Source organism: Leptonotus elevatus, chromosome 18 (assembly GCF_054856555.1).
Source record: "Leptonotus elevatus isolate MCC_2025b chromosome 18, RoL_Lele_1.0, whole genome shotgun sequence".
NCBI classification, from domain to species: domain Eukaryota; kingdom Metazoa; phylum Chordata; class Actinopteri; order Syngnathiformes; family Syngnathidae; genus Leptonotus; species Leptonotus elevatus.
The window spans coordinates 15722087-15748841 of record NC_141256.1 but is presented as its reverse complement, the minus strand read 5'-3'; the positions used below and the strand labels follow the sequence as shown (position 1 = coordinate 15748841).

Sequence of the window (26755 nt, the reverse complement as noted above, 5' to 3'; positions counted from 1 at the left end):
TCAATTCAGAAAGTAAAACTCATTGTTTTTGAAGAGCCATGATATACATTTGATTTTATATCATATTTATTGAGATGCTCCTGGAAAGTTGACATTTTGGAGTTACGGGTTTCACTTTATGAAAGGAGTGACAACATCGGATAATAGGATAAAATAAAATAACTTTGTATTTTTGCTTGTTTGAAAAACAATTCTGAATATCATAGAGAAAATAACGGCCAATTGTTTTTCATTTTTAGATAGTCAACATTTTGTACTTAAAGGGATACTTAACCATTTTCAGCAGTAAAAAGTTAATATTTTGTCCGGAATTAATTTGATAACATTATTTTACATCTACAATTAATACTTTTAAAAGTACATTTTTCCACTTGCTGTCGACTGAAGATGACATCACCTCTGCTAAGGAAATAGGTCATGAGTAACGACCAATCACGGCTCACCGGTTTTCTGGGTTTTGGTCAGCAAACTGAGCCATGATTGGTCGTTACCTGCTTCCTCAGCACAGGTGATGTCATCTTCAGTAGACAGCAAGCGGCAAAATTACTTTCTAAAAAAATTCATTGTTCATTAAAAAGAATGAAGTTGTCACATTAATTATAGACAAAATATGATCTTCTTACTGTTGAAAATGGCTCAATCCCTTTCAATTTAAAGCTGAGTATCAAATCGCTACTGCCACCTGTGACTGAAAAATGAAACTGCACACTCCCTCCTACACGTACACGACGCGTGCATGATGTCACATCCGCAGACGGGGCGAGAAATTCAAACCCGAATCCAGGCTGAAAACTATTGGTCAGGGGCTTGCAGGAGTACCCACTGTGAACAGCTAGTTGTTAATCTACTAATTAGAAGGTCAAAAATGGGTAATTAGTAGTTTTTACTTTTATGCTTTTTTTCATGATAATGAATATTTTTGAAGTTGTACCCATCATTTAGTGCCTCGTCGCGTTGCAGATGGGTCGGACTCACGCGACAAACCCAAGCTGTACCGCCTCCAGCACAGCATCACCGAGGTGGGCTCCGACTGCACCGAGGACGGCGCCATCCAGGTACTCGAGATGAAATGATCTTTTCCCGCCCCTCAACGTTCCGTTCCGCCGATTGTGACAGTTGCGTTGCGCGCGTGCTCCGTCAGCTCCTGGGCCCGGGCGTGCTGCCGCACCACTGCAACCTGACGCACAGCGAGGGCCTGGTGACGGTGACGCCGCACGGCCCCGACGCCGACACTTTCGTGGACGGCCAGCGCATCGTCGAGACGGCCGCGCTGCGCTCGGGCGCCACGCTGCGCTTCGGATCGGCGCACATCTTCAAGTTCGTCGACCCGCTCTATGACCAGGGCATCAAGAGGGAGCCGGTCGCCGTCATGCGCGCCAGGCACAAGTCGGGGTGAGGAAAAGCACTTGGAGTCAAACGTTTTATGGGTATTGTTGTAGAAAAGGTTAATGTTTTTAGCTTTTATTTTTTTAATCTTTATTTTAACTTAACATGATACATGTTTTTTAATGTACCAAATATTCTATATTGCTTAAAAATAGAATAGATTATGTTGAATAAACCCCCCCCCCCACTGATTTAATTTTTCCATTTTTTTTTTAAAAAGGTAATTTTGAAGCTGTAATGTTAATACCAGCGGTGTCAAAATTTGTGTGTTAATTTTGAGTTAATTCAAACTTTCATTAACGCCACCAATTTTTGTAACACAATTAATGACCGCCCCTTTCTTGGAAAGCCTGTACTGGGGGAATTCCAGTCGCAAAGCAGCAGACACATCCACATCAAAATTTAGCAGTAATAAATTTAATATTAATGCATATATTTGTGGAGACTGGGGGTCAATTTGTGTTTTACAATTTAAAAAATGTGCAGAATTTCACAAGTTACTTCATGTTAAAGATTAGATAGATATGAAAAGAAAATGCACTGAGCTGTCACCAATGTCTTACAAATGCAATTATGCCATCTGGTGGCAGAAAAATGACCAACACAAATCAATATCACACTCGTTTTTTTTACAGTACAGTACATCTTTTTCATTTTGACTCAATTTTGGCAATTATTATGAAAAGATGCAAACATATTTCTATGAGTTTAACATTTTTTCCACTTTCATGTTAACAACTTAGGCAAATATTTTTTTCAATTTTTTTCCCCTAAGTTACCTATTGAATTCAGGCGATTCATTCTGATTCTAGTACGAGTTGTAGTCGTAGTTACAAGTTGTGGTTATAGTCATATTCGGGATTTTAGAGTGCTTGTTCTAGTACTAATCAAATTCTAGTCGTAGGTTTTGATTCAAAAGAGTTGCATGATATTTTGTATTTTTGTTGAGTGTCGTTCTCGTCAGACTCCGTGTTCTGCTTTGGGATCTGTTTTGAATTGTAAAGCCAGCCGGTGTGGTTGTGGTTGCAGTCAGAGTGATAGTGGGAGATGCTCGCCATCTGTGGGTGGGGGGGGCGTGGGGGGGGGGCGTGGGGGGGGGGGGCGATGAGGTTTGAGATGAAGGGAGCGACGGATCAGAGCAAATGAGAGGAGACTAAGAGCAAAGGTTGCTCGGGCCCTCTAATCTCATCAACGTGGTGCAGGGGCGGAGCCACCTCGTCATCATCATCTTCCTCATCTTTTTCCTTCTTCTCGGTTCTCACACTCGCGCGGCCGTCAAGAGCGAGAGCACAAGAATGAAAAGCAACATAAAATCTTTGGAATTGTATTTGGTGGCAGTGACGGATGATTGAGAGAAGTTGTCACCGCTTGTGGTAAAGTTGTTTTAACTCTTCTTCTTGTCTTGATTACCTCCACCAAGGAGCTTTTGAATGGAAACAGGTTTGTCCATTCACATGTAAGTAAAAAAAAGGGAATTGTCAAAACGAGTGGCTACATGTTGACAGAGACGTTCTGCGTGTACGTTTCGGATGACTTTTGTCATGTTAACAAGCATCTCAAGTTTCCTCTTTGGGTTGTTTGGGAAAGTGGAGTGATCGAATTTGTCACTTTAAACACTGCTTAGTCTTTTTTTTTTTTCCCTTCCCACACATTTAAAACTTGATTCTGCGCTGCTTTTGACAGCTGGAAGTCACGTTTGGCTGCTACCAGCGGCGTGGCATCGTCTTCTTTCACAGCCAACACAAACGCCTCAAGCATTGCGCGCGTGTGCGTGTGCACGTTACAATAAATAGCATGCGTGTACCTCCTCAAACATGACGTTCCGTGTTGCCATCTTTTCACTTGACTCGCCGGCCACGCCATTGCGGTTTGCGCCAGGCGGCGTTCCAAGTGTCTCCGCCTTCCTGACTGCGAAGCGCATGGAAAAGTTGTGTGCTAATTATTACCACGCGGGTGTTTTGTTTTCTAAAATGTTGCTCCCACTCAGCTGAGTTGGGACTTGCACCTCCATGTCAATCACTTAGTGTGCATCGACTGTACTGAATTGGACCATAACGTGTTTGTATTGACTCTTATCATATTGCGTGTTTGTGTTTGGGTTGCCTGTGAGCCTCCTGTTGACCATAATGCGACGTCCTCAGTCCTCACGTGCTGTTTATGTATGTGTGCTGCAGCAGTGTTCCCGAAACCACCTTTGACCTTCAGGGAGACATCCACAGTGGGGCTGCCATGCCTACCAGCAAGGTAACACACACACACACACACACACACACACACACACAGTTTATAGCAGCGAACTTGACCTGCCTAAAAGCAATTGAGGTCACACTCGCATGTGTGTGTGTGTGTGTGTGTGTGTGTGTGCGTGCGTGTGTACATGCAGAGCTCGGGGAAGCTAGAAATGGAGCGCGGGATGGTGAAGCCGATGATTCGAGGCGAGCTGCAGGACGGCTCGGCCGACCGGCCTGAGTTAACTTTGCCGGCCAGCATCGAGTTCAGAGAAAACTGTGAGTCAACATTTGCACTTGACACAAACTAAGGCCAAATGGTCTTAAAGTGGAAATCAACCTTAAACATTTCTTGACAATAATATGTTATATGTGACCTCACTGGTCTAAACATGACATTCTGATTTTGCTTCATAACTCTTATTCCACAAATGTAATATTAATCAGAATGTCATGTTTAGACGAGTAAGGTCATGAAATGTTCAAGGTTAACTTTCACTTTTATCAGAAAATTATCAGATTTAGTCAATTTTTTTTAAAATTATTTACCTTGTATTCATTTTTTTAAATTTGCCAAATATTGACTAATTATTCATAATTAAAATGGATTAAAAGTAAATCCGCCAAATATTGACAAATTATTCATAATTAAAATGGATTAAAAGTAAATCCCGACTATGTTGATTAATTGCCCAGCCCCAACACAAACGACATATTAGCTTCCTGGTGTGTAATAAGCAACAACGCTGAGCTTGCATTTTTGCCGACTTGGCAAATTTGTGCGCAGCCGAAGACACGTTCCTGTCGGCCATCATCAACTACACCAACAGCTCGACGGTTCACTTCAAGCTGTCGCCCACCTACGTCCTGTACATGGCGTGCCGCTACGTGATGTCGCCCGCCTACCGGCCCGACATGTCGCCCTCGGAGCGCACACACAAAGTCATTGCCATCGTCAACAAGATGGTGAGAATGATGGAGGGCGTCATCCAGGTGAGTGCTCGTCACGCTCGCCGCCTTGGCCGCCGCGTCGGATCTGCGCACGCGCCGCAACTTTTCAGTTGTCATTTTGGCGTATAATGAGCTCGCATTTAGATGTCTGTCTGTCCACACTTCACCTTTGTGTGACGCCAGTTGTCGTTTGTACGTCTTGTCACCGCTAGCGCAAAAGCTAATGTGCAAAATGAGTGTATGGAGAGTTTACGGGTTTATTTTATGGATGGTAAGAGCCCAGTTAGCACAGAAAATGACACGGCTGTTAATTCAATTTCATTAAGTTTAGTTCAGGTCAATTCAGTTTTATTTTTATGGCGAAAAAGCAGTTATGTCAAGGCACTTTACATATCATATATTTACATACAATTCTCACATCTCCAAAATAGCTACTTTTCAGAAGATCAAACTGCTTATTTATTTGATACTTCCCAAAAAGTGTGGTTGCGTCATTTTCACAAAAATTCTTTCTTGAAGGTGTTAGAGCCTGAAAATGCTGCAATAAACAAAATGATGAGCTGAAGGAACTGGTCACCAGTTCCTTCTACACCGAAGCATTACAGCCATCCATTTTGAACAAAACAAGCTTAAATTGATTTAACCTATTTTTATTTATTGTCTAAAAACAGCTTTCAATCTTGATGTAACATAACGCCGCACGGTTATGAGTTTCATCACTTTTAACTGGCTAATAATGACTAAAAAAAAAGCCTAACAGTTACAATATAGCTTCTTTTGGGCAATCCCTTAAAATGTTGCCTCTTCATTTTCACTCAATGTTAGCTAGGATAGATTTCAGCGCAACCCAAATGAGGACAAACAAACACTATATGAAGCTTGAAATGATTTCTAGAGTTGCGAGGACCTTGAACAAAAAGCTGCTCGTCATCATTGAATGTGGCAAAGGCCAAACTTGTCATTGTCAGCCATGACCGTGTGTGTGTGTGTGTTAGGTGTGTGTGTGTGTGTGTGTGTTACCATAGTGTAGCTGTTGACGTGTTCTCTCTCTGTCCTGTGAACGTGTCCTACCTCCTCCTCCTCCTCCTCCTCCTCTTCCTCCTCTGTCCATGCAGGAAAGTCCTGAAGGGGATCAGGTAGGATAGCACATCATGAGACTCTTGCTCTCTCTCTCTCTCTCTCTCTCTCTCTCTCACTCTCTTTCTTCCTCCGTTCCAGGGAGGGCGATTTTAAAATATTCTTGAAATGAATTAAAAGTGCTCATATAAACCTTCGTAACGTCATTCCCTGTCGTCACACTTTTATGCACATTTAAACATTAAATGACCATTTTAGAGCATCGCAACAAATGACTCTTTAGTACTTTTGAGTTTTGAAATCCAAAAAAGGTTATTTCTGAGATGATTTATTTTGAATGTAAAAGGGACTGCAGTTGCTCAGAAGACCTTGTCTTTGTGTCACGTCGCAAATTAAAAAGAAATATTTTTTTCTATTTATTACACACAAGTATATCATGCGCTATGGGATTTGTCAAATATGATATGGAACTTTTCCAAATGCGTTAGCATTTTTGAAATGCCAGCTACAAAAGTCATGTTTTTTTTTGATAATATACTTTTTGTCTTATTTTTCAAATTCAATTAATTTTGATTCGTTTTTTTTAGTTGGAGTCTTAGTTTTAAATGGTTTATTTCCGACGAAAAAATACTTCTTTTTACTTTATTTAATATTCTTTTTGCCGTACTTCTCTCGCCATGACAAAGCTGCATGCGCTTGCTTATTGTGTAGGCATCTAAAATGAAGCCTTGTGAAGCTTTAGTGGTTGTCTGACTCCTGGTTGAGAAAGTACTTGATTCATGTTAATTTACTCGCGGCAGCCAAAATCAATGAACTGTGCAGCATTTATTACAGAAAATATTTTGATATTTTACAGGACTGAAAATCGTACTTAAACCCTCCAAAATATTGATAATTTGCGGCAATCTTTACAGTTATAAATATGCTAAGTAGGCTTAGAGGTCGCCCAACCTCGTCACATTTCTTCTGCCTTATTCTTTCTTTCTGTCCTTTTCATGCTTCTTTCACAAACCCCCCCCCCCCCCCCCCCATTGGTGGTTGTTGCTGCTGCTGCTGCTGCTGCTTCTTTATTTCTGCCACTCTAACAGAAATGTTTAATAATACAAACGGCAACAATTATACAGTGGTCCCTTGACTTATGAGTGCCCCAACTTAGGAGTTTTTCACGTTACCAGTTGTCACTTTGATGAAAAAATAGATATCATTTTTTTTATGCTTTGTGTTTTTGAGTAAAAATATATAGACTTGATTTGATATATAGACTTGAAGGAGATTAGTTTCTGAGCTTGGTTATGGAACAAATTGATCTCGTAAGTCAAGGCGCTAGTGTAAAAGACGGTAACGCAGCCTTCCACAGCCAGAAAACTAGACGGCATCACGACTAATGACTCCATTCAGCTTCCGGGACCTGCCTGCCTGCCACTAAACCAAAAAAAGAATCCCGAGCGGCCGAGTTGAAACCAAATCCTCGTCCCCGTGCGGTGGTTGCATCCTTGCGTCTTCTGTGTGACGTGACGCTTGTGTATGAAAAGACTCTTTTAACGCTTCATCTGCCTCTTGTTCCTTTTTTTAAAAAAAACTTTTTATTTTGGATGCACTCGGCTCCTTAACCCCCCCTGCTGCCCCCAATGATGATTTTGTTTGTCTTCTGTTTTTGGTTTGTTTTTTCTCCCCCCCCCAAGGTGGGTAGGGATAGATGAGTGCCCGCTCTGATTGGTGGATTATATTAACCAACCAGCTCCTCAGATAGCAAGCCCTGCCCTCCTCCATTTCCCATATTAAGATGGCAAAACTGTGAAAAGATAAAAATTAATACATACTGTAAGATTTTTGTTGTTGAGTCAATAAAAATCTTACATAAACGCGTTATGCAAAAATCTTAAAACTTCTTTTGTCATTATGGGGCCTGTGTGTAGAATTTTGAGGGGGGAAAAATATTCTTATATTATTATACAGTCTAATGTAATGTAATCTTATTTTGCCTATGGCTTCTCTTGGTGTCAAAGTTCAATATTTTGACAATTTGCTATAAAAAGCAAACTTGATGAAGCCGTTTATTGTACATAATTTGAACTCGTGAATATTAATCAAACTAATCCACCCATTTGATTACAAAATTTTAAGCAAAAAATGTGTGCCTCGAAGCTTCACAGTCATTTTTTCCCCACACACATTTTAAAGTCACAGATACTACAGTGTACAATGTGAGGTGACCCCAAGTGGACACAATACGTGCACCTTGCATAGTTTGTGTTGCTGTTGCTGCTTAAGTAATTTTATGTCTGAATAATTGATAAATCTATGAAGTTATTGCTAGGTTAATGAATTCTAAAAATATCTCTGCTAGCTGCAGCTTTAGCATCACGCGTCATCAAGTGGACTTTGGCATTGATCCTGAAGGAAATGCGGATGGCCACAAGGAGGTGCCGATGAGCATTAATACAAAAAAAAGTTGTGCACGTGGAGGAGGATGAGGCTGCTGCCTGGTGACTTGATATCTTGACTCGAGGACTGGTCACTAGTGTCTCAATTGATTGGCTGACAGTAATGACCAGTCCTTTGTGTGGGGAGAGAAGGGGGCGGAGTTTGCTGGGCATGAGTCTATCCTTCAAAGTAACAACTCGCTCTTGGCTGCCACCGAAACCGACAAAGTTGTAACGAAATCATCGTAACATCTTGGCGTTTTTTTCTCTGCGTGTGTTTGCGACTTTGCAGAAGCAGAAAAACATTGCGGGCGCGCTGGCCTTTTGGATGGCCAACGCCTCGGAGCTGCTCAACTTCATCAAGCAGGACCGCGACCTGAGCCGCATCACGCTGGACGCCCAGGACGTCCTGGCGCACCTCGTCCAGATGGCCTTCAAGTCAGTATGACTCCATATAGCAGCAAAAAAAGCCTGTTCCGTTACAGATAGGCGTGAATTGTATGAATCGTTTGTGGGTGTGTGTCGGCAGGTACCTCGTCCAATGCCTGCAGGTCGACCTCAACAACTACATGGCCGCCTTCCTGGAGGACCCGGAGGAACACAATCCTCAGAGACCCAAGATAGGTAAAGGATAAAAAAAAAAAAAAAATGTCAGTTACCTTTCAGTATTCGAAGTCCATAGCCAAATATTTATTTATGTTTTTACAGAGGACGTCCTGCACACGTTGACGGGCGCCATGTCGCTGCTGCGGCGCTGTCGCGTCAACGCGGCGCTGACCATCCAGCTATTCTCGCAGCTTTTCCACTTCATTAACATGTGGCTCTTCAACAAGCTGGTGACAGAAAGCGAGTCGGGCCTGTGCTGCCACTACTGGGGCGCCATCCTGCGCCAGCAGCTCAGCCACATCGAGGCCTGGGCCGAGAAGCAGGGCCTGGAGCTGGCCGCCGACTGCCACCTCAGTCGCATCGTGCAGGTAGCGCCGCCGCCGCCGCCGCCGCCGCCGCGCAAACCACATGCCCACCTCTACTCGGAAATTATTCGACCGAATTCTCCCCCAAAAAATAGAACGATCGCGCCAATATTTTGGATTTAATAGTGGTAAAATCGTGTTTACTTTCTAGTCTTTTTTTTTTTTTTTCAGATTTTTTTTAAAGAACAAAAATCTTGCTAGTCTAAATAAAATAAAAAAATCTTTAAAAAAAAATTGTCAAATTTTTTTTGAACACAAAATTCCTATAAAAAAAATTCAAAAAGAAAAAAAATTGTTAGTTTATTATTATTATTTTTAAAGAACAAAAATCTTGCTAATCTAAATTTAAAAAAATCTTACATTAAAAAAAATACTACATTACATACATTAATTTAAAAAAAGAAAAAACTTAGTCTTTTTTTTTTTCCCTCCCCCCCCCAAAAAAAATTTCAAAAAGGAAAAAAAAACTTGCTAGTCCAAGACTTGTGCATGTACATGTGTGTCCTCCAGGCCACCACCTTCCTGACCATGGACAAGTACTCCATGCAGGACGTCCAGAACATCCACAGCACTTGCTTCAAGCTCAACTCGCTGCAGCTCCACGCGCTCATGACCAACTACCACTGTGCTCCCGACGAGCCTTACATCCCGCCCGTAAGACCCCAACGTCCTTTCCTACATAGACGCTATTCCCAAAACATATTATTGTGCTTTTTAAGTGACGTTTCAGGATAACTAACGTGATGGCTAAGAATTTCCTCATATTGATCGAAATTAGGCATCCAACGATTATTTTTTATAATCGATTATTATTTTTTTATTCAAAAGGAGCTGATTGACCACGTGGTGGCGGTGGCGGAGAACACGGCGGACGAGCTTGCGCGTAGCGACGGCCGCGAGGTGCAGCTGCAGGAGGACCCTGACCTGCAGCTGCCCTTCCTCCTGCCCGAAGACGGCTACTCGTGCGACGTGGTGCGCAGCCTGCCCAATGGCCTGCAGGACTTCCTCGACCCGCTGCTGCAGAGAGGTACGCGGGCCGCTTACGTGCGCATGACGGCGCTTCACCTCCTTGGATATTTGACGCAGACTGTCGAGAATGGAGCTTAAAAATGCTGCAGTTTACGATGAGGAAACTAGCCTGACTATACTACAATTACGGGGGAAACTATTTCAAGTAAAAATGTTCCATTTTAGTGAAAATAAATAAATAAAAAATTTGCCCTATTATGGCCCTGACCTGAACAAATTGTGTTTTCAATGCAATGATTTCCATCTATTGTATCCTTTTTTTTATGATCAAATGTGTTTTAAAAGCAAAACAAATATTTAGTTTTGTGATAATATATAGCATCTTTTGGTGCTTTAACATTGCCTTTACATGAGCAAATATTGCTCTTTTGCCGCTGGAAATGTCATTTTTTGTGGTAAATATTGATTCTTGGTTGGAATTTCGAAGTGTCAGTTCAAATGTTTCACATGCTTGATGTGAAAGAAACTGAAATACATCAGACATTTCTACGAGTTTCTATAAGAGTGTTTAAAATTTTAAAAAAAATCCCCACCCTCATCAGTGTCCATGATTCAAATGTGTCCGTGTACAGTTATTTGATAACATCAGCTGTCTTAATTAACATTTGATATGTTGAGTTAAGTTTTGCCATTAACAGCTTTCAATTATTTCGTTGTGCTATACATGAGAGAGACATTGTGTAACTTTTTCCCCTTGCGTGGGTGCATTTGTTTTTCCCGCCAGGCTTCTGCCGGCTGACGCCGCACCCTCGCTCGCCCGGAACGTGGACGGTCCACTTCGAGGGGGCCGACTGCGACAGCCACTTCGCCGCTGTTGACAACTCCGACATGGTACGTACGACAAAGTGTGTGTGTGTGCGCGCGCGTGTTAGTGTGTGTGGTCCCATCTGCCATCAAAAGAGCTATAATTTCACACAACAAACACAAACGTTAAAGTGCCGCTTAAAATGCATGAGTGAGCTTGTAGCACAAAATGAGAGAGTTTTTAAGTCATAAAATGTGCGCACACCTTCTCTGTAATTGGCACTTTAATCCCTGTCTTATTACTCATTTCATAACACCACGTAATCGCTCAAACGCACACACACACACACAAAGCCCTCAGTGTAGCCAAAATGGCGGCTGAATGGCGCGACGTTTTCGTTTGATGTTGATGATGATGTAAACTTGAGTCCGCCGCCTGGAAATGCGTTCATCATTTCATCATTGCCAGAACCCAAAGCGGGATATTGTGCACGGTTGTGTCCGTGGCTACAGTTGCTTTCAAGATAATAGGACATGAGAAATGAGTTTTGGGTGTTAAAGTCCCTGTTAAGTAAAAAAAAGACGATGTGTAAAATAGACACAGTGCGGAGAATGGCGTTGTTGCTAAGCCTGCAAAATCTGAATGATTTACAAAAAAATGGATAAAATCAGGCTTGAATTAGAATAGGCTTGTTTTTTCTAAAAAACACAATTGGCTGTTAAAACTCCCATTCTCCGGCACCCACGTCACTCACTAGGCTAGGCCCTGCCTTTAAAAGCCAGACATGGTCAAAAGTCACAGATACTATAGCGGAACGTGAAGATGGCAACCCCAAAGTGAACAAAAGAAAAATCATGCATGTCAACTCAAATGTTGCGAACGTCGTCGTCTGCGTGACCCGCATTGCAGCTTTTAGCGTCCGAGTGACATTGCGGGCCGCTTGTTTGCCCTCCCACAAGCGGCCACCTCATAAACACGTAAGTGTCCATTTCAGTGGCTATTCTGGTTTTCGCCAAAGTCCGGGAAATGTTGACGGTAAAAGCTTTCCGTCACTCGACTGTCGCCACAGTGGATTTAAGTGAACGTTGAGTCAACAACGCGTCGGTGTTGCGGACGCGCTCGTTCCTCGCACATCAGGCTGCGCCGAACGTCGCCTCGCACGCTCTTTCCTTGTGCTCGCCCACACACGGATGACAAAAGGAGGCGGGGAAAACAACACGCGCGCACACACACACGCACAAATTGAATGCAGGCGTGTTGTTTTCCCGTCTGCCACAAGCCGTTTGCATTGGACGGCGCTTGAAAGAGGATTTTTTTCTTGTGATGTGGGAAGACTTGGTAACACTTGGCCTCCGCACCCACTAACTCGACCCTTGTGCATCTGTGTGTGCGTGCGTGCGCGTGAAAAGAGCGAGAGTCGGTGTGTATGTTTGTGCCAAAGTGTGCAATTGCGTGAGTGTGTGAGACATACATGTGCATTTTGAGTGTCTTGTGAGAGAGAGGGTGTGTGTGTGTGTGTGTGTGTGTGTGTGTGTGTGTGTGTGTGTGTGTGTGTGTGTGTGTGTGTGTGTGTGTGTGTGTGTGTGTGCGTGCGTGCGTGCGTGCGTGCGTGCGTGCGTGCGTGCGTGCGCAGCTGTAGTGTGGTTTCCATTCTTGACTGCCATCCAGCAACCAGCAGTTTCTCAGCGGTTCTCCTCCTCCTGCTCCGTCTCTCTCTCTCCCCTTGTTTATGCGCCTCCTTCGTCCGGCCGACGCGCGCGCATTTTCTCCCGAGTTGCCAGCAGGAACCTCCGTTTACTCACTGTTGTCTCATCTTCATCTTCTCTTCTCTTTTCTCGTCTGCCGTCTCAGCCAATGAGGAAGGAGCCGGAGGTGGTGACGGTGACGCTGAAGAAGCACAACGGCATGGGCCTCAGCATCGTGGCCGCCAAGGTAAGCCCCCCGGGGGGGGGGGGTCGACTTTCTTGGAACATTTTTTTTTTTTTAATAATAAAGAGCTGGCGACCGGTCCGGAAATAAGCGGGGATGCTTGAACGTTAGCCGGAGACGGATTTCACTGTTGAGTCTGACAAAAGCGCAAGAGACTAAACAGAGGAATGCCGCAAGGTTCTGTTTAGTGGATTTGCTGGAAGTGCTGCTGTGGATCACTGTCCACATGTGTAAATACTCGCTCGCGAAACACAATACCAAATCACCAAGTGGGGGAAAAAAAAAATAATAATCAGCATCCAGATGTTCTCTGAGCAAATATTTATGCCTCCAAATGTTACATTGAATTTGTAAAGGCTTTCATTAAATCACACTCACACTCAAGTTCGGTCAAACTCAACTCAAAAGGAATTTAAAAAGGGGCAAAAATGACAAAAGGCAATTGTGCTATAAGGCTAATCATATCATAAACAGAGCTTTCACTATTGAATATTTTTTAGAATTGAACTATTCCATCGTCCAATTGAATAATCGGCCAACAAAGATTCGGTATTAAAATGTAATGCCAAGTAGTTTTTTTTCCCTGATGACTGCTTATTAACCAACTATTGTTGTTTATATGGTATTGATGAAAAGGAACCCAATAAACATCAATTAATTGATTAATTGATCAATCCGGAGTGTCGTTGTGGATCACGTGATTGTGAGTTGAAGTTTAAATATAAAACTCTTTTCCTGCTCATGGCCGCCGTCTTCCTGTGTTGGAGGAAGGATGTCAGGAGGAAGCCTCCTTTTTTGGGCTGTTTATTTTTTAACCGCTCTCTCTCTGCGCGCGCGTGTGTGTGCGCGATGGGAGCGGCAGGTAGGGAGAATTTTCTCAAACAGCTGCTTGGATTCTCAGTCCATTGCGCTGAGCGCTGCCTTACGTAACCCGCCGGGTGTGTGTGTGTGTGCGTGTGTGTGTGTGTGTGCGCGCGCAAAGTAGTGCTCCACCTCAGTTCTAACCAGCCGGCGTCCCGGCACTTTTGCAGAGGAATTTCGCCGCTGCTCAGCAACTATTAAGACTTGGCCGGTTGGAATTTAGCCTCGGCGCCTCCGGGTTTTCGCAGGTGTTTGACCGCCGGAGACGTTTAAATGCTGCTTTTGAAGTCCACTGAGCTTGTCGTCGCACGTTAACAGGCAAAGAATTGTTTGTGTGTGTGTGTGTGTGTGTGTGTGTTTGAACCAGGACATGTGGTTCTCCGTGGTGGGCCGAAAAGATCAGGTATGTTTGTTTGAATTCAATGTCTAAAAAGGTGGCTTGAATTTTTAAAAGGAAGATTGTGTTTTAATGTCGGTTGGATAAAGTGCGGATGTTGCACGCGTTGGTCGCTGGTAGCTTTTGATGGCCTTCTGGTTTGTCGTTATGCTTTGTTTGCTTTAAGGGTCACCCGGCTAATGGTTCAACTCGTGTACACGTGCACATGCAAGCACACACGCTTGCTGGGCATGTGTTTGCACTTTGCGGCCATCTGCACTTTACAATTGATCCATTCAGTTATTGGTAGTTGTGCCTTGACATATTCATTTAATTTGTAATGAATTATTATTATTTTTTTAATGTTTCTCCCTTCAAATGATTGAAAATACGTTACTGCAATCCAGTTAGTCTCCCTGATATTACTTTATAAAACAAAATTGTAATGGCATAATGAAATGGAACGTAAAAATTCATTGCGACTCTTTTAGGTGTGCATGATTTGGCCACCGAGGGGCAGTATAATACAGTCACGCAGACAAACAAAGAGATGCCTCAGATCATCTCTTGTAAAATTATCATTTATCTGCAGAGGATAAAGAATATACAGTAAATCCCGCAATAAGTGAAATTTTTAAAATGTAGAAATACACGCTAGGCATGTTAGTGTAGCAAATTACGACACTTAATATCTTTAAGCACACTTTTAAAATGATACAATTTAAACCTGCATAATATATTGAGGGAACAAGATGAATCAATGATAAAAACAATGTTGTACAAACAATGTAAAAATGAAATACAATTTAAAAAAACGACGATGATGACGAAGCTGCCGGAATACAGTACGGGCCCATTTTTGTTTGTGTTCAAATATCCGTTGCTTATCGATTTAGAACACCACAACTGTCGGTGCAAACTTTTAGCCTTTCTATGGGGTTTTCCATGATGTGTTAGCATGAAGCTAGCGGGGGGCATTACTAAGTCAAAGTTGTTTCTAAAAGTGCATTCAGATTGTTGTGCATCACTCAACTGTTGTTTTGGTTATACAATCGAGAGCTGGAACAATAAGAGAGCGCGTTTCAAGTTTTGCTTGTGTGTTTGTTTGTTTGCCTGAAGTAACACTTGCACAAGTCAAACAATGGCTTGGAAAAAGCCCCCCCCCCCCCCCCCCCCTCCTCCGCCGACCCACATGTGGTCAGCAACAATGGAGGGATGTCTGATTTCCTGTGCAGGAAAAAGTTGTTGCGCCATCTCAACAAGTCTTATTAGCGGCCACTTTTGAACATTTGGCTTATATTTTCACCCGTGTCTGTGTTCAATTATTAAAAGTAGCGCTTGTATTTTTTTTTAGTGCACATTGGGCGAGGCATCAGAATATTTAAGAAGAAGAAACCTTCAGGCCCTGACGTTGTTCTTGTTTAAACACGCGTGACACAATGCAAATAGGCACGGGTGCAAATTATCAGCTGGAACACTTGTGTTGGAATCTTGCGGGCAAAAATGAGGAATGCGTTACACTTGTGCCAAAAACAGTTCCTGTTTGTTCCTGCTTGATTTCAACCACTGCTTCGCCACTCCAAACAATTCCACGAGTGCAAAGTGTGGGAGTTGATTGACTGTCGTTTCCGAACAGGCCCTTGCACTTCATTCGACTTGGATTACCGAACAAACCTTAGAGCTCCAAGTTGCGCCTCAGTTCAGGGAAGAAAAAATAATAATGGCCAAATATTTTAGGGAGAGATTTGATCTTTTTTGGAACAATATGTACATTTTATTCAAGATTGAAAATGTATAACATGACAGCAGAAAAACAGGACCATTCGTTCATTCTCAGTCCTCCTTGGCGCTCCTTTAAAGTCATTCAAACGTCAAACAACACACAAGCAACAATTCTTCCGGAACATTTTTTTTGTTACACAAAAGCCATTGTCTCAAATAGTTGAACATTTTTTTTCCAACTTGTTCAAAGGCAAACATCGGGCTGAGGGAAGTCAGATAACATTATTTAAGGAAAGTCTTGTTTAAAAAACGAACTGCATATTAAAGTAGTAGAAACATCAGAATTCTTATGCACTAAATGTAATATCTGCAATTGGCTGGCAACCATTTCAGCACCGCCGCGACTCGTGTGAGGGAGAAGCGGTTCCGAAGATTGATGGATGGATAAATGTAATATAATTTAAAAGTTAAAATTTTTTGGGGGATTTTTACAAACGAAAAACCTTTGTTTTCAACTGGTTTTCACTTTTCCCGAACGTCCGAATGCTTTTCATTCAAATCTCCCCAGAAAACTTTTGCAAAGGAATGCCACGAGAAATATTACTTACTAAAAGTAAATCAGCATTCTCCAACTTGTAGAGACACTTATTTTACTCGGCATGTTTCCTTCCATTCATGAGCTCAAACTGCCGTACGTCTGCTACCACTTTGAGATGGCCACGAGGTGGCGCCGCATCCTCATATTGACTTTTGCTTCCTCCTGCAGGGCGCGGGCCAGGAGAAACTGGGCATCTACATCAAGTCGGTGGTCAAAGGAGGCGCCGCCGACATGGTCGGTACCGCAGTGACGTTGGGCGTAACCTCACACGCACACGCTGAGACATTTTTTTTCCTGTCCGAGCAGGATGGACGTCTGGCCGCCGGCGACCAGTTGCTCAGCGTGGACGGACGCAGCCTGGTGGGCCTGTCGCAAGAGAGGTAAGACTTCCAAATCGTTTCTCAGCGTTCACGCATCCCTCACAAAAAAGTCTGCTGACGCCTGCTACACCCAAGAGGGAAATTTCTGCTTTAACCACACACACACACGCCCACACACACACACACACGCACGCACACACACGCAATGTTGATGCTTTGTGGGTGCTGGAAAAAGACAAATAAATGACGTGATATGACCACATCCCTCCAATTCAGGCCTGGGAACGATTTCCAGTCGCAAGGCAGCAGACACGTCCACATCAAAATTGAGCTGTAATAAATTGAATAATAATGCACATATTTGTTGTATTTTTCAATTTTAAAAATGTGCAGAATTTGACAAGTTTTTTTTCATGTTAAAGATTAGATAGCTCTTAATATGAAAAGAAAAATGCACTGAGCTGTCACCAATGTCTTACAAATGCAATTATGCCATCTAGTGGCAGATAAATGACCTCAACATAAATCAATATAACACTCGTTTTTTTTTACAATACAATACATCTTTTTAATTTTAACTCCATTTTATGAATTATTATGAAATTACTGATGCAGCCAGATTTCTTTTAGTTTACATTTTTCTTCCACAAAACATAGGGGGGAAAATTATTGTACATTTTATTGTACATTTAGAACAGATTTAAAAATGTGCGATTAATAGTGAGTTAACTATTTAAACTATTTAAATTAAAATTAAAATGTAATCGCCTGACACCCCTAAAATAGCATACATACACTAAATAGTGTTCCCAGGTGTTCTAGTAATAACAAACTATTGTAGAGTTATGGCCCTAAAATAAAATGTCAGATTTTTTTCTTCTCCACAAATATTTGATCACCAGATTTTGAACGAACAAAAATGTTGCAAAAAATGACTAATCTTACTACTTAGCTCACATTAAGTAGTTGTGAAATTCTTCTTTCTTTGTGTTTGCATGAATGTAGTATTAAATTACCGCCTGTTTTTTTTTTTTAAACATTCTTTTATTATTTTTTTGTAAAGAACAATAGCAAAAGTGCTATTTTCAAGTCATTCATGATTTAAGATACGAGTGTTTTTTGGGTTCAAATTGTTTCCGATTAGGATTTCAAATTTTGTGGAATGTAGCGATAATGTCTCCTTAAATCCAGTGGTTCTCATCTATAACGATTAAATGCTGGCGAATGTGAGCGATTGATCCGCGGGTTGATGATTTGTGGATGCCTGCGTTCGTCCAGGGCGGCCGAGCTGATGACCAGGACGGGATCGGTGGTGACGCTGGAGGTGGCCAAGCAGGGAGCCATTTACCACGGCCTGGCCACGCTCCTCAACCAGCCCAGCCCGATGATGCCTCGAGGTACACTTTTCATCATCTGCCAACACAAAAACAACTTCCTCAAAGCGACGACGACGACATTTTCCAATCCAGGAAAACCCCTTTTTTTTTTTAAGTGGAAGAATTTGCGCTATGACTCACCGTCACTTCTTGTTTGTGCAGCCTCTGACCGCGGGCGCGAGAAGAACGGCAAAATGCGTCCGAAGAGCGAAGGCTTCGAGCTGTACAACAGCTCGGTGCAGAACGGCTCGCCGGAGAGTCCGCAGGCTGGCTGGGACGCGTACCCCGAACCAAAGAAGATGAGCGGGGAGGACCGGCTCCTGAAAAATCGGGCCGACCACCGCTCCAGTCCCAACGTGGCCAGTAAGAACCAAGGTTTATTTGAACTAAAACTACCGAAAAAACTAAAACTAAAATTCAAAAAACTATTTTGTTAACGAAATAAAATTCAAACGAAAATGCTTTTTAAAAAAACTAACACTGAAACTAACTATAATTATAGCAAAAATGTCCTTCGTTTTAGTCTTTGGTAATTAATTGAATGCATGAGCCTTTGGGGATGATAAAAAAAATATATATATTTATTTTGATATTAACTGGAATAAGGCCGTTTGAAAGTGTGTCACAGAAATGACGTCATCCAGCAGCAGCCAATAGAAAAGCACCTTCAGATGATGTCGCTCCCATGGTGTTTTTTAAATATTGTGCACAAGTAATACACTTTTTTTTTTAAACTAATACTGAAGCTAACTTGAACTAAACTAAAACTAAGCCTTTATTAAATAACTAAACCTAATAAAAACTAACAGAACCACCCTTAAAACTAATTAAATTTAAAAAACAAAACTCAAAACGAAATAAAAACTAACAAAAATTAAAATTCCAAAACTATAATAACCGTGGTAAGAACGCACTCTGCAATTTCCACCGAATTGACATTCTCCAGTTGTCTCTTTTGCGCAATAAACTGAACGTTTTCTCCTCAGATCAGGGCCAAAGTCCTGCGGGCAAGCCTGTTTATTCCGCCGGTCCCGGCACCAAGATCACCTCCGTCTCCACCGGCAACCTCTGCGCTGACGTAAGTACTTTTTCATCTGGCAGCCAACCACACCCTCCTGAGAAATTCCCGAAGAGTGTGACAGTGACGGGCGCCATGAAAACTATTTTGTGGAAAATTGGGATGGGTTTCTATGCATCAACAATTTCCTTCGTCCTGAAATTGACAAAATAGCATTTTAGCAGCAAAAACATTAGCAATAAATATAATAGATCTAATATACAAATCCTTCTTATACAAGCACTGTTTTTAGTGGCGCCATGTTGTGGACCCCTGCTTACTATTTACTGTCTCTTTTCCTCAGGATGAGCCTTCGCCCCCGCACCCGGAGGCGTATCCCATCCCCACGCAAACCTACGCCCGCGAGTACTTCACCATCCCGGCGTCCAAGAGCCAGGATCGCGTGGTGGGCCCTGGGCCGGGACCCTCGCAGCACTGGCAGGCCATGGAGGACAGGGAACGGCTCCCCTCGGTGGACAGCATACACAACAGCATGCAGGTTCAAAAATAGTCCACATTTGGGCTTCTTATGCTCTATGAGTGTGTGTGTGTGTTTTATTTTTATTTTTTATATGTGCAGCACTTTGGGCAGTGTTTACTGTATTTGAAATGTGCTATATGAATAAACCTTGACTTTTTCTCTCTTATCTTTAGCGGGTCAACCACACCCAGGAGGACATGTACCCTATGCCCGGAGTTCTGAGGCCGGATGAGCGCATGCAGCAACACTACCAGCAGGAGTACCAACACCGAGACATGGACTACCAGCACAGAGATCTGGACTATCAGAGGGGACCTCCGGGTAAGAAGCTGAACTTAGCTGGAACCAACCGAACTGTCATTTTCATCAATCATTTGAATTGTGCATGAAAGGCGTCTTCAAAAAAAAATGCATGTGAGCTCACAAAAACTGTTAAAATTGTTGGACTGATTAACCGGTTGGACCCGAGTCAGGATTATGCTGCAAAACATTTTTTAAACAGCATTTCCGTTCCCTATTGAGGGGGCAACCCTCCATTTTGTAAAGTTACACAATTTTCGATCCCATTTTGCAAGCCTGTCAACAACAAACGAGAGTCCAGTTGGCTCCAAAAAGTTCCTTCTTCTAGTTGTGATGTGGCTTTGCGTTTGTTTCAGGTGTCGCCGCAGGGGACCACTGGCTTCCTCAGCAACAGGTTTCGTCCTCGCTGGAGTCGTCCACGTCCAGCCAGGAGCACCTCAACTTCTCGGCGTCGTCCACGTCGTCCGGGAAGAACCAGAAGACTGGACCGGGCCGCTGGAAGACACCCAACGCCCCGGGGGCGCACACCCCGCACGCCGTACCTCCGCACTCGGTCCAGGCGCCGTCGCGCTCGGACCTGCCGCCGCCCCCTCCCCCGCCGCCAGCCACCTACCCGGATGCCTACGACCCGTACGAGCCCCACGCCGAGATGCCTCTGCCACCGCCGCCTGCCGCCGTCAACTCTGCGACGGCACAGCAAGCCGCAGACCGCAAGAAGCGCGAAGAGCAACAACGCTGGTATGAGAAGGAGAAAGCTCGTCTGGAGGAGGAGAGGTACTTCACTGATTTTTTTTATTTTATTCCACTCTTTTAAAAATATTTTTACTAGGGGTGTCAAAATTAGTGCATTAATTAAAAATTACTTTAACGCCGCAATTTTTTTTAAACTGATTAATGACCGTCCCTTACTTGGAAAGCCTGTAGTGGGGGAATTCCAGTCGCAACGCAGTAGACATGTCCACGTAATAAATTTAATAATAATGCATATATTTGTGGAGACTGGGGTCAAGTTGTATTTTACAATTTCAAAAAATGTGCAGAATTTCACAAGTTACTTCATGTTAAAGATGAGAGAGCTCTTAATATGAAAAGAAAAATGCACTGGGCTGTCACCAATATCTTGCAAATGCAATTATGCCATCTAGTGGCAGAAAAAATTACCTCAAAACAAATCAATATGATTTTTTTACAGTGTACTACATCTTTTTAACTAAATTTATGAATTATTATGAAATGACTGTATCAATGACTAAAAGATGCAGCCATATTTTTATTCATGTATTTTTTCCCCCACTTTTTACTTAACAAGAGTATGAAACATTTTATTGTACATTTAGGACAGATATAAAATTTGCGATTAATGAATGCAATTAATTACGATTAAAAAAATGTAATCACCTGATACCCCAAATTTTTACGCCCCCCTCCTTATTCCCACATTGTTGATTATTCCACATTGCCTACTACAAATGTGTGACGATTCCAACAGGGAGAGGAAGAGGAGGGAGCAGGAGAGGAAGCTGGGCCAGATCCGGGCCAACCCCGTCATGCCAGTCCAGCCTCACAACAACGGCGGCACCATGCCGCCCCATCCGCCCCACCACCACCCGCACCAGCAGCCGCCCACTCCATCCTCCATGGGCCCGCCTCACGCGTACCCACCCTTGCAGCCTCCCTCCAGACCCGAGAAGCTGGCCAGCCTGCCTCGGTCGGCCGTGCCTCCTGCCTCCAATCCTCCAGGTCGTTCGTCTCTGTCGGCAAAAATCTTGCCTGCCTGTCTTTGTTGTAATCTGATTCGCCCTTGACAATTGTGACATGTTTTTGCGGTTCAATAATAATATTCTTTGAAAACTCTTTTGTCTCCAGCAGGTATGGACACGGTAATCCGGGACCTCCTGCCCCAGCAGCAGCCTCGCACCATCGAGCGGCGAGACCTGCAGTACATCACAATCAGCAAGGAGGAGCTGACCAGCGACAGCCTCTCGCCCGACCCCTGGAAGCGGGACGCCCGCGAGAAGGCCGAGAAGCAGCAGCAGCTTCACATCGTCGACCTCCTGGACAAGGAGATCCAGGAGCTTCAGGTGAGCAAAGAAACGTTTGATTTTTCCGCCCTAAAGGTTCACGGACTTAGGATGAGCTGCCGTTTTTGCTCAGGCCAAGCCGGAGCGCACGGCCGAGGAAAGCGACCGTCTGCGCAAGCTGATGCTGGAGTGGCAGTTCCAGAAGCGTCTGCAGGAGTCCAAGCAGAGCGACGAGGACGAAGAGGAGGAGGATGATGAGGACGTGGACACCATGATGATCATGCAGAGGCTGGAGGCCGAGAAGCGAGCCAGGGTGAGTGAACCGAAACACTTTTTGGGGGTGGTAAGATGTTAACGAAACAAACAAAAAAAGTGGGCGGGGGGGGGGGGGTGGGGGGGGGGGGGAGAAAATAAAAGCTGCCAGCGGGGCCAAAAGCAAAGCCAGTGAATGTGCATCTGCAACATGCTTCTGCCATCGCTTTGCCATGTAAAGCTGCTTCAATGCGATTGGCTGGAGGGTCGAGTGGGCGGGGCTGTGGTGATGTCACACAAGATAGCTTTCAGTGGTACGAGTAAAGATAGAGCAGCTGGTTGGGCCTGGAGAGCAGGAAAGTGGGTAGCAGACAGGAAATGGAGCTTGCTCCTCACTGGCCCCTTTCACGCTGCCTTTGTCCAAGGTGAAACCGGAGAGAGCATTTTAAGACAGATTGGTAGCATCCATGCATGTTTCTTATTGTCCCCATTATCACCTTTTTGTGCGATGTTGAAGATTCGACTTGGCCAGCGTGAAATGGGCTGCTGATTCGAGTGCAGCCAATGTTTTGACTCGCCTGTATGTCCTCCCTGCCTTCTAATTTCCAGCTTCCTCTTCCTGCCTCTTTTTTTTTTTTTTGGGTGCTAATTCACGTCCATGTTCTCCTGCACTTGCACCCCACCCCCCTTTCCGTCCTCCCTTTCTTCCCCTCTCACGCTGTACTCTTCTTCTTCCTCCTCTTGTTCTGCAGCAGCAGACTGCTGTCCCAGCTATCTCTGTTCTAGATTTGGTATGTTTCTTCCTGTTAATGATCAAAACCCTGCCTCCCCGTTAACCCCGCCTCACTTCCTGTTTCCTACCTGGGAGGGGGGGGGGGGGCGCCCAGCAGACCCGTGTCCCGCCAGCCACCAACCATTCGTCATTGTGGTTGTGGGTGCGGAAGGGGGTGGATGCTGTTTGTTGTTGTTGTTGTTTTTTTGTCTCTCTGTCCACTCCAAATGTATTTGGCGGGTTGCCGTGGCAACACTTTTGAGTGCATAGGAAGGTGGTGGCACCCTGCATGGCTGTGTGGCGGGTTGTGTTTCATGCATGACAGGCAAAAGGGGGGCGGTCGAAAGATGTCATCGTGATGGTTTGACTTTCTGATGCATGTGTGTGTGTGTTCGGGCTGGGTGAAACAGATTTGAAATAAATAAATAAAATATTTTATATATGTGAACTTGGGTAAGTACATTCTATTATTACAGCACTTTACAAAATGATTTACATCCTTAAAATGCAAAAAATATTAAATATAATAAATATTATATACATGATATATAATAAAATAAAATACAGAAAACAGTCAGAATTTTTTTTTATTTTTATCAATAATAAATTGAAATAAAATTAATCAATAAATATCGATTATTTGCCCGGCTCTTTGTGCCATGTTTGTGTGTGTGGGCGTGTGTGGTCTGCATGCGCACGCTGCTGCTCCCCTCAGGAGTAACATGACATCACACATGACAAGTGCGTCTTTATGTGGTCGTTGCGAGTGAGCGACAGACGTCCCCCTTCTCATTCATTTTTTTTGTTTTTGTTTTTTTGCGTGCACGTCGTGTCCCCATGTCCAGTTGCAAGACGAAGAGCGGCGGCGCAAACAGCAGCTGGAAGAGATTCGCAAGCGGGAGGCGGACGAGCGGAGCAAACAGGAGGAGGAACGGCGGTGGCGGGAGGAGGAGCGAGTCAAGCGGGAGGCGGCGGAGAAGGTCAGGCCTCGCTTTGATTTATTGATTTACTTGAAGATGGATTTATTTTAGCCTCTTGTGCCCACCTCATATTTACTATTCTTTGGATACCTTCAAAAATGTACGTGCATTGGGTGCTAGAAAATCATCATACGTCTTGTTTTTTTTTTTCTACTTTGGCCTTAATCTAAGGAGCCTCCGACATGGCACGGACCATAATTTGTGAGCACAAATTAGGTGTGACGTGAATGACAGTAACGAGTACATGGAGTGAATGACGAACGCCATGTTAAAAAGCGATTGACGTTCAACTCCAGCCATGTGGCGCATTTCATATTTGTATAGCTATAAATTAGTATTTTGTCACAAAAGCTAAAAAAAAAAAAATCATCATTAAAATACCGTTTTGCTTGACATATTTTGACAAAAGCCAGTTTCCCAGTTTTTTTAAAAATTTTATTCTTCTTTTGGTGGGTATGGTGCATACATTGTGACAAAACACGATTTTGTTTGTCTTGAAAGATTTTCTCTAAAACTGCTGGCAATATGGGAAATGCTACTTTGAAAATGGCCGCTCGTTCGATAAGTTAAAAACGGCACTTTTAATGGCAGTCAATTAGGAATGTTTGTCCACCATTTTACTAATGAAAACTAAAATCATAAAACCAGAAGTTCTTTGAGGATTTTTTTAGTTGTAAAGAAAAAACAAAATATTCTATGATGATAATCAAACACCCGTGTTCTGTGCATGTACATACACACCATGAAGGTGTCCAAAGCTTACGGGGAAGAAAGGAGAAACATGTACATCAACTCTGTTGTTGTTGTTATTCAGTCTCTTATAACTCCCTTACATGCCCGAGGTGGGCATCCGGATTAAATATGTAAATATGGCGCCGTGACGTCATCTTGACAGAAGCCACACATTCCAAAAAACAAACCAACGGTCTGATCGGGTGTTTATTCGTCCTCGTGTTGGTGCTGAAATCAAACACGCCTGACGTCCGTCGTCGTCAGCATCCCCGTCAGACCGCTGGTTGTTCCAAGTCACTTCTTAAATATGACTTGCCCATGGATGACTGTTGCAGTATTTAATTTATGAGGCTATGTCCACGCACACTTTAAATGTGCAGCTGTCCTTTCTGAGACACTAGATTAACAATAAACCGCCTTTAAAGCTTGTCTGTGTAGAATCTAGTCATCGAGGTCATGCTAATCTGCAAAGGTTGAATCGAGGCACCTAAACTTAATCTGGTTCGTAGAAGACTTTTCACCTTTAATCCAAAAACTTGGATTGTTGTTGTGTGTTTTTCTGGAGAGTGAATTTTTTCAGGATCATAATTGGCTAAAATTGCCTTTGATCACTTTAGTACTTGTGCATGTGTGGACATAGCCTGGTACAGTCATTTAATGTCAATTATGAATTGCATGTTGCCTCCCCATGACTTCCGTCAAGCCCCTAGCCGACCCCCCCCCCCCCCCCCCCCCAGGTGATGTGTCATTGTGCTCACCTCCAGCATGTTTGTTGTCATGTCCGACGTCATTCAGTCAATTGTTTTGGATGCTTTTGTTATTATTATCATTATCACACCCTGTCCACCCGCCAGCCCTACCTGCATACACGCACATTTTCACACCCACCCGCTCCTCATCCATTTTCACAAAAACCCTCAGGTTCGTCACCTGAGGAATCGTAGCAGTTTACTTTGAGCCCGTAACAAATATTTAGTGTGATTCCCAACCCGACAAGTGATGTCAGCTGGACGGGCACAGCACCGGGAGCGGATGGTCTACCACTCGATAGCAGGAATCCAAACGCTGATGTCAAAAAGTGCCCCGCAAGCTACATCAGCACACATGCACACACACACTCATACACACACACAGCGGGGGCAGTGGTGGACGTAGGTAGGGTAGAAGGGGGCGTCCCCAGACGGAGGTGAGCGTCAACTAACGACTTGTCGTCCCCCCCAGAGGAGGCAGGAGGAGGAGTACTACACCCGCCTGGAGGCGGGGCGGCGCCGGCAGCACGAGGAAGCCGAGCGCAAGCTGCTGTCGCCGGACGAGCCGTCCGGTCTGTATCGGCCCCCGCTGCCCAGGGACTACCAGCCCCCCGCCCCGCACAACCCTACTAACACCCCCCCGCCACCCCCGCAGAGAAACGCCTCCTACCTCAAAACACAGGTGGCCTCGCCCGACACGCTCTACACGGCCAAGTTTGTCGCCTACGCCGGCGACGAGGAGGAGGATGAGGAGGAGGGCGGCGGCGGCCAATCAGGTCAGCTCAAGCTGTCTGCCACCCGCAAGTCGTACGGCGACCTCCCGGCCCCCGCCGGTGGCGCCGCCCAGCTCCGCCGCGGACGGCCGCAGCCGCCGCCCACTGCACGCAAACCCCGGCCGCTCTCGGACGGCATCTTCCTGTCTAGCTCCTTCCAGCCGCCCAGCGCCAACAACTCCAACAGTACAGGGCCCCCCCTCCCCGCCAAGCCCGGCGTGGGCCCCCCAAGAGGTGGGCAAGGTAGAAGCAGAGAAGTAGAGAGAGCGAGCGCGAGGGGGAGGCTCGCCACAGCGCCCTCCGCAGGCCCAGGACCTCCCTCTCAATCGCTCACACCCTTTTAGTCGTCTAGAACGTCTTCTAGCTCATCCTCCACTTTTTGTCTTCTTTGTACGTCCTTCATCAAGACCCATGCACACTCAAAAAAACAGACTTGCTGCTCGATAGTGAACCCGTCGCCGTGGTGAGCGACCAAGAAACAAACCAAAACATTTGCAAATAATGAACTGGAAATGTGTATAATCGTGTGGTGCGGGTCACACTCGTGGTATGCGGGCTCCCTCTAGTGGTACGTGAAAGAATCACTGCCTCAGCAAAGTTCATTTGAATTTAGACTTTTGAATTTTAATGCTTTTGCAGTTAATGT

The 26755-nt window shown here is 44.2% G+C and overlaps 1 protein-coding gene across 15 annotated transcripts in view; it reads left to right on the top strand.

Moving 5' to 3' along the window:
* The window catches only part of afdna (afadin, adherens junction formation factor a), a 49752-nt gene that overhangs the window by 17635 nt on the left and 5362 nt on the right, over nt 1-26755 (top strand). For 3 of the 15 annotated variants that reach the window (XM_086060645.1, XM_086060644.1, XM_086060649.1), the window contains 27 exons: nt 961-1055; nt 1142-1392; nt 3561-3630; nt 3770-3893; nt 4402-4607; nt 5681-5701; nt 8358-8503; nt 8595-8689; nt 8774-9039; nt 9547-9690; nt 9865-10063; nt 10790-10896; nt 12662-12742; nt 16465-16530; nt 16603-16676; nt 17895-18013; nt 18155-18355; nt 18979-19070; nt 19354-19548; nt 19704-19851; nt 20187-20604; nt 21320-21570; nt 21700-21911; nt 21985-22164; nt 22856-22894; nt 23721-23855; nt 25809-26352. In XM_086060645.1, coding sequence (XP_085916771.1) covers nt 961-1055; nt 1142-1392; nt 3561-3630; nt 3770-3893; nt 4402-4607; nt 5681-5701; nt 8358-8503; nt 8595-8689; nt 8774-9039; nt 9547-9690; nt 9865-10063; nt 10790-10896; nt 12662-12742; nt 16465-16530; nt 16603-16676; nt 17895-18013; nt 18155-18355; nt 18979-19070; nt 19354-19548; nt 19704-19851; nt 20187-20604; nt 21320-21570; nt 21700-21911; nt 21985-22164; nt 22856-22894; nt 23721-23855; nt 25809-26352 — 4479 coding nt within the window. Of the gene's footprint in view, nt 1-960; nt 1056-1141; nt 1393-3560; nt 3631-3769; nt 3894-4401; nt 4608-5680; nt 5702-8357; nt 8504-8594; nt 8690-8773; nt 9040-9546; nt 9691-9864; nt 10064-10789; nt 10897-12661; nt 12743-16464; nt 16531-16602; nt 16677-17894; nt 18014-18154; nt 18356-18978; nt 19071-19353; nt 19549-19703; nt 19852-20186; nt 20605-21319; nt 21571-21699; nt 21912-21984; nt 22165-22855; nt 22895-23720; nt 23856-25808; nt 26353-26755 lie in introns of those variants that run through there. The other 12 variants (XR_015090713.1, XM_086060654.1, XM_086060652.1 and 9 more) reach the window with 12 other exon arrangements.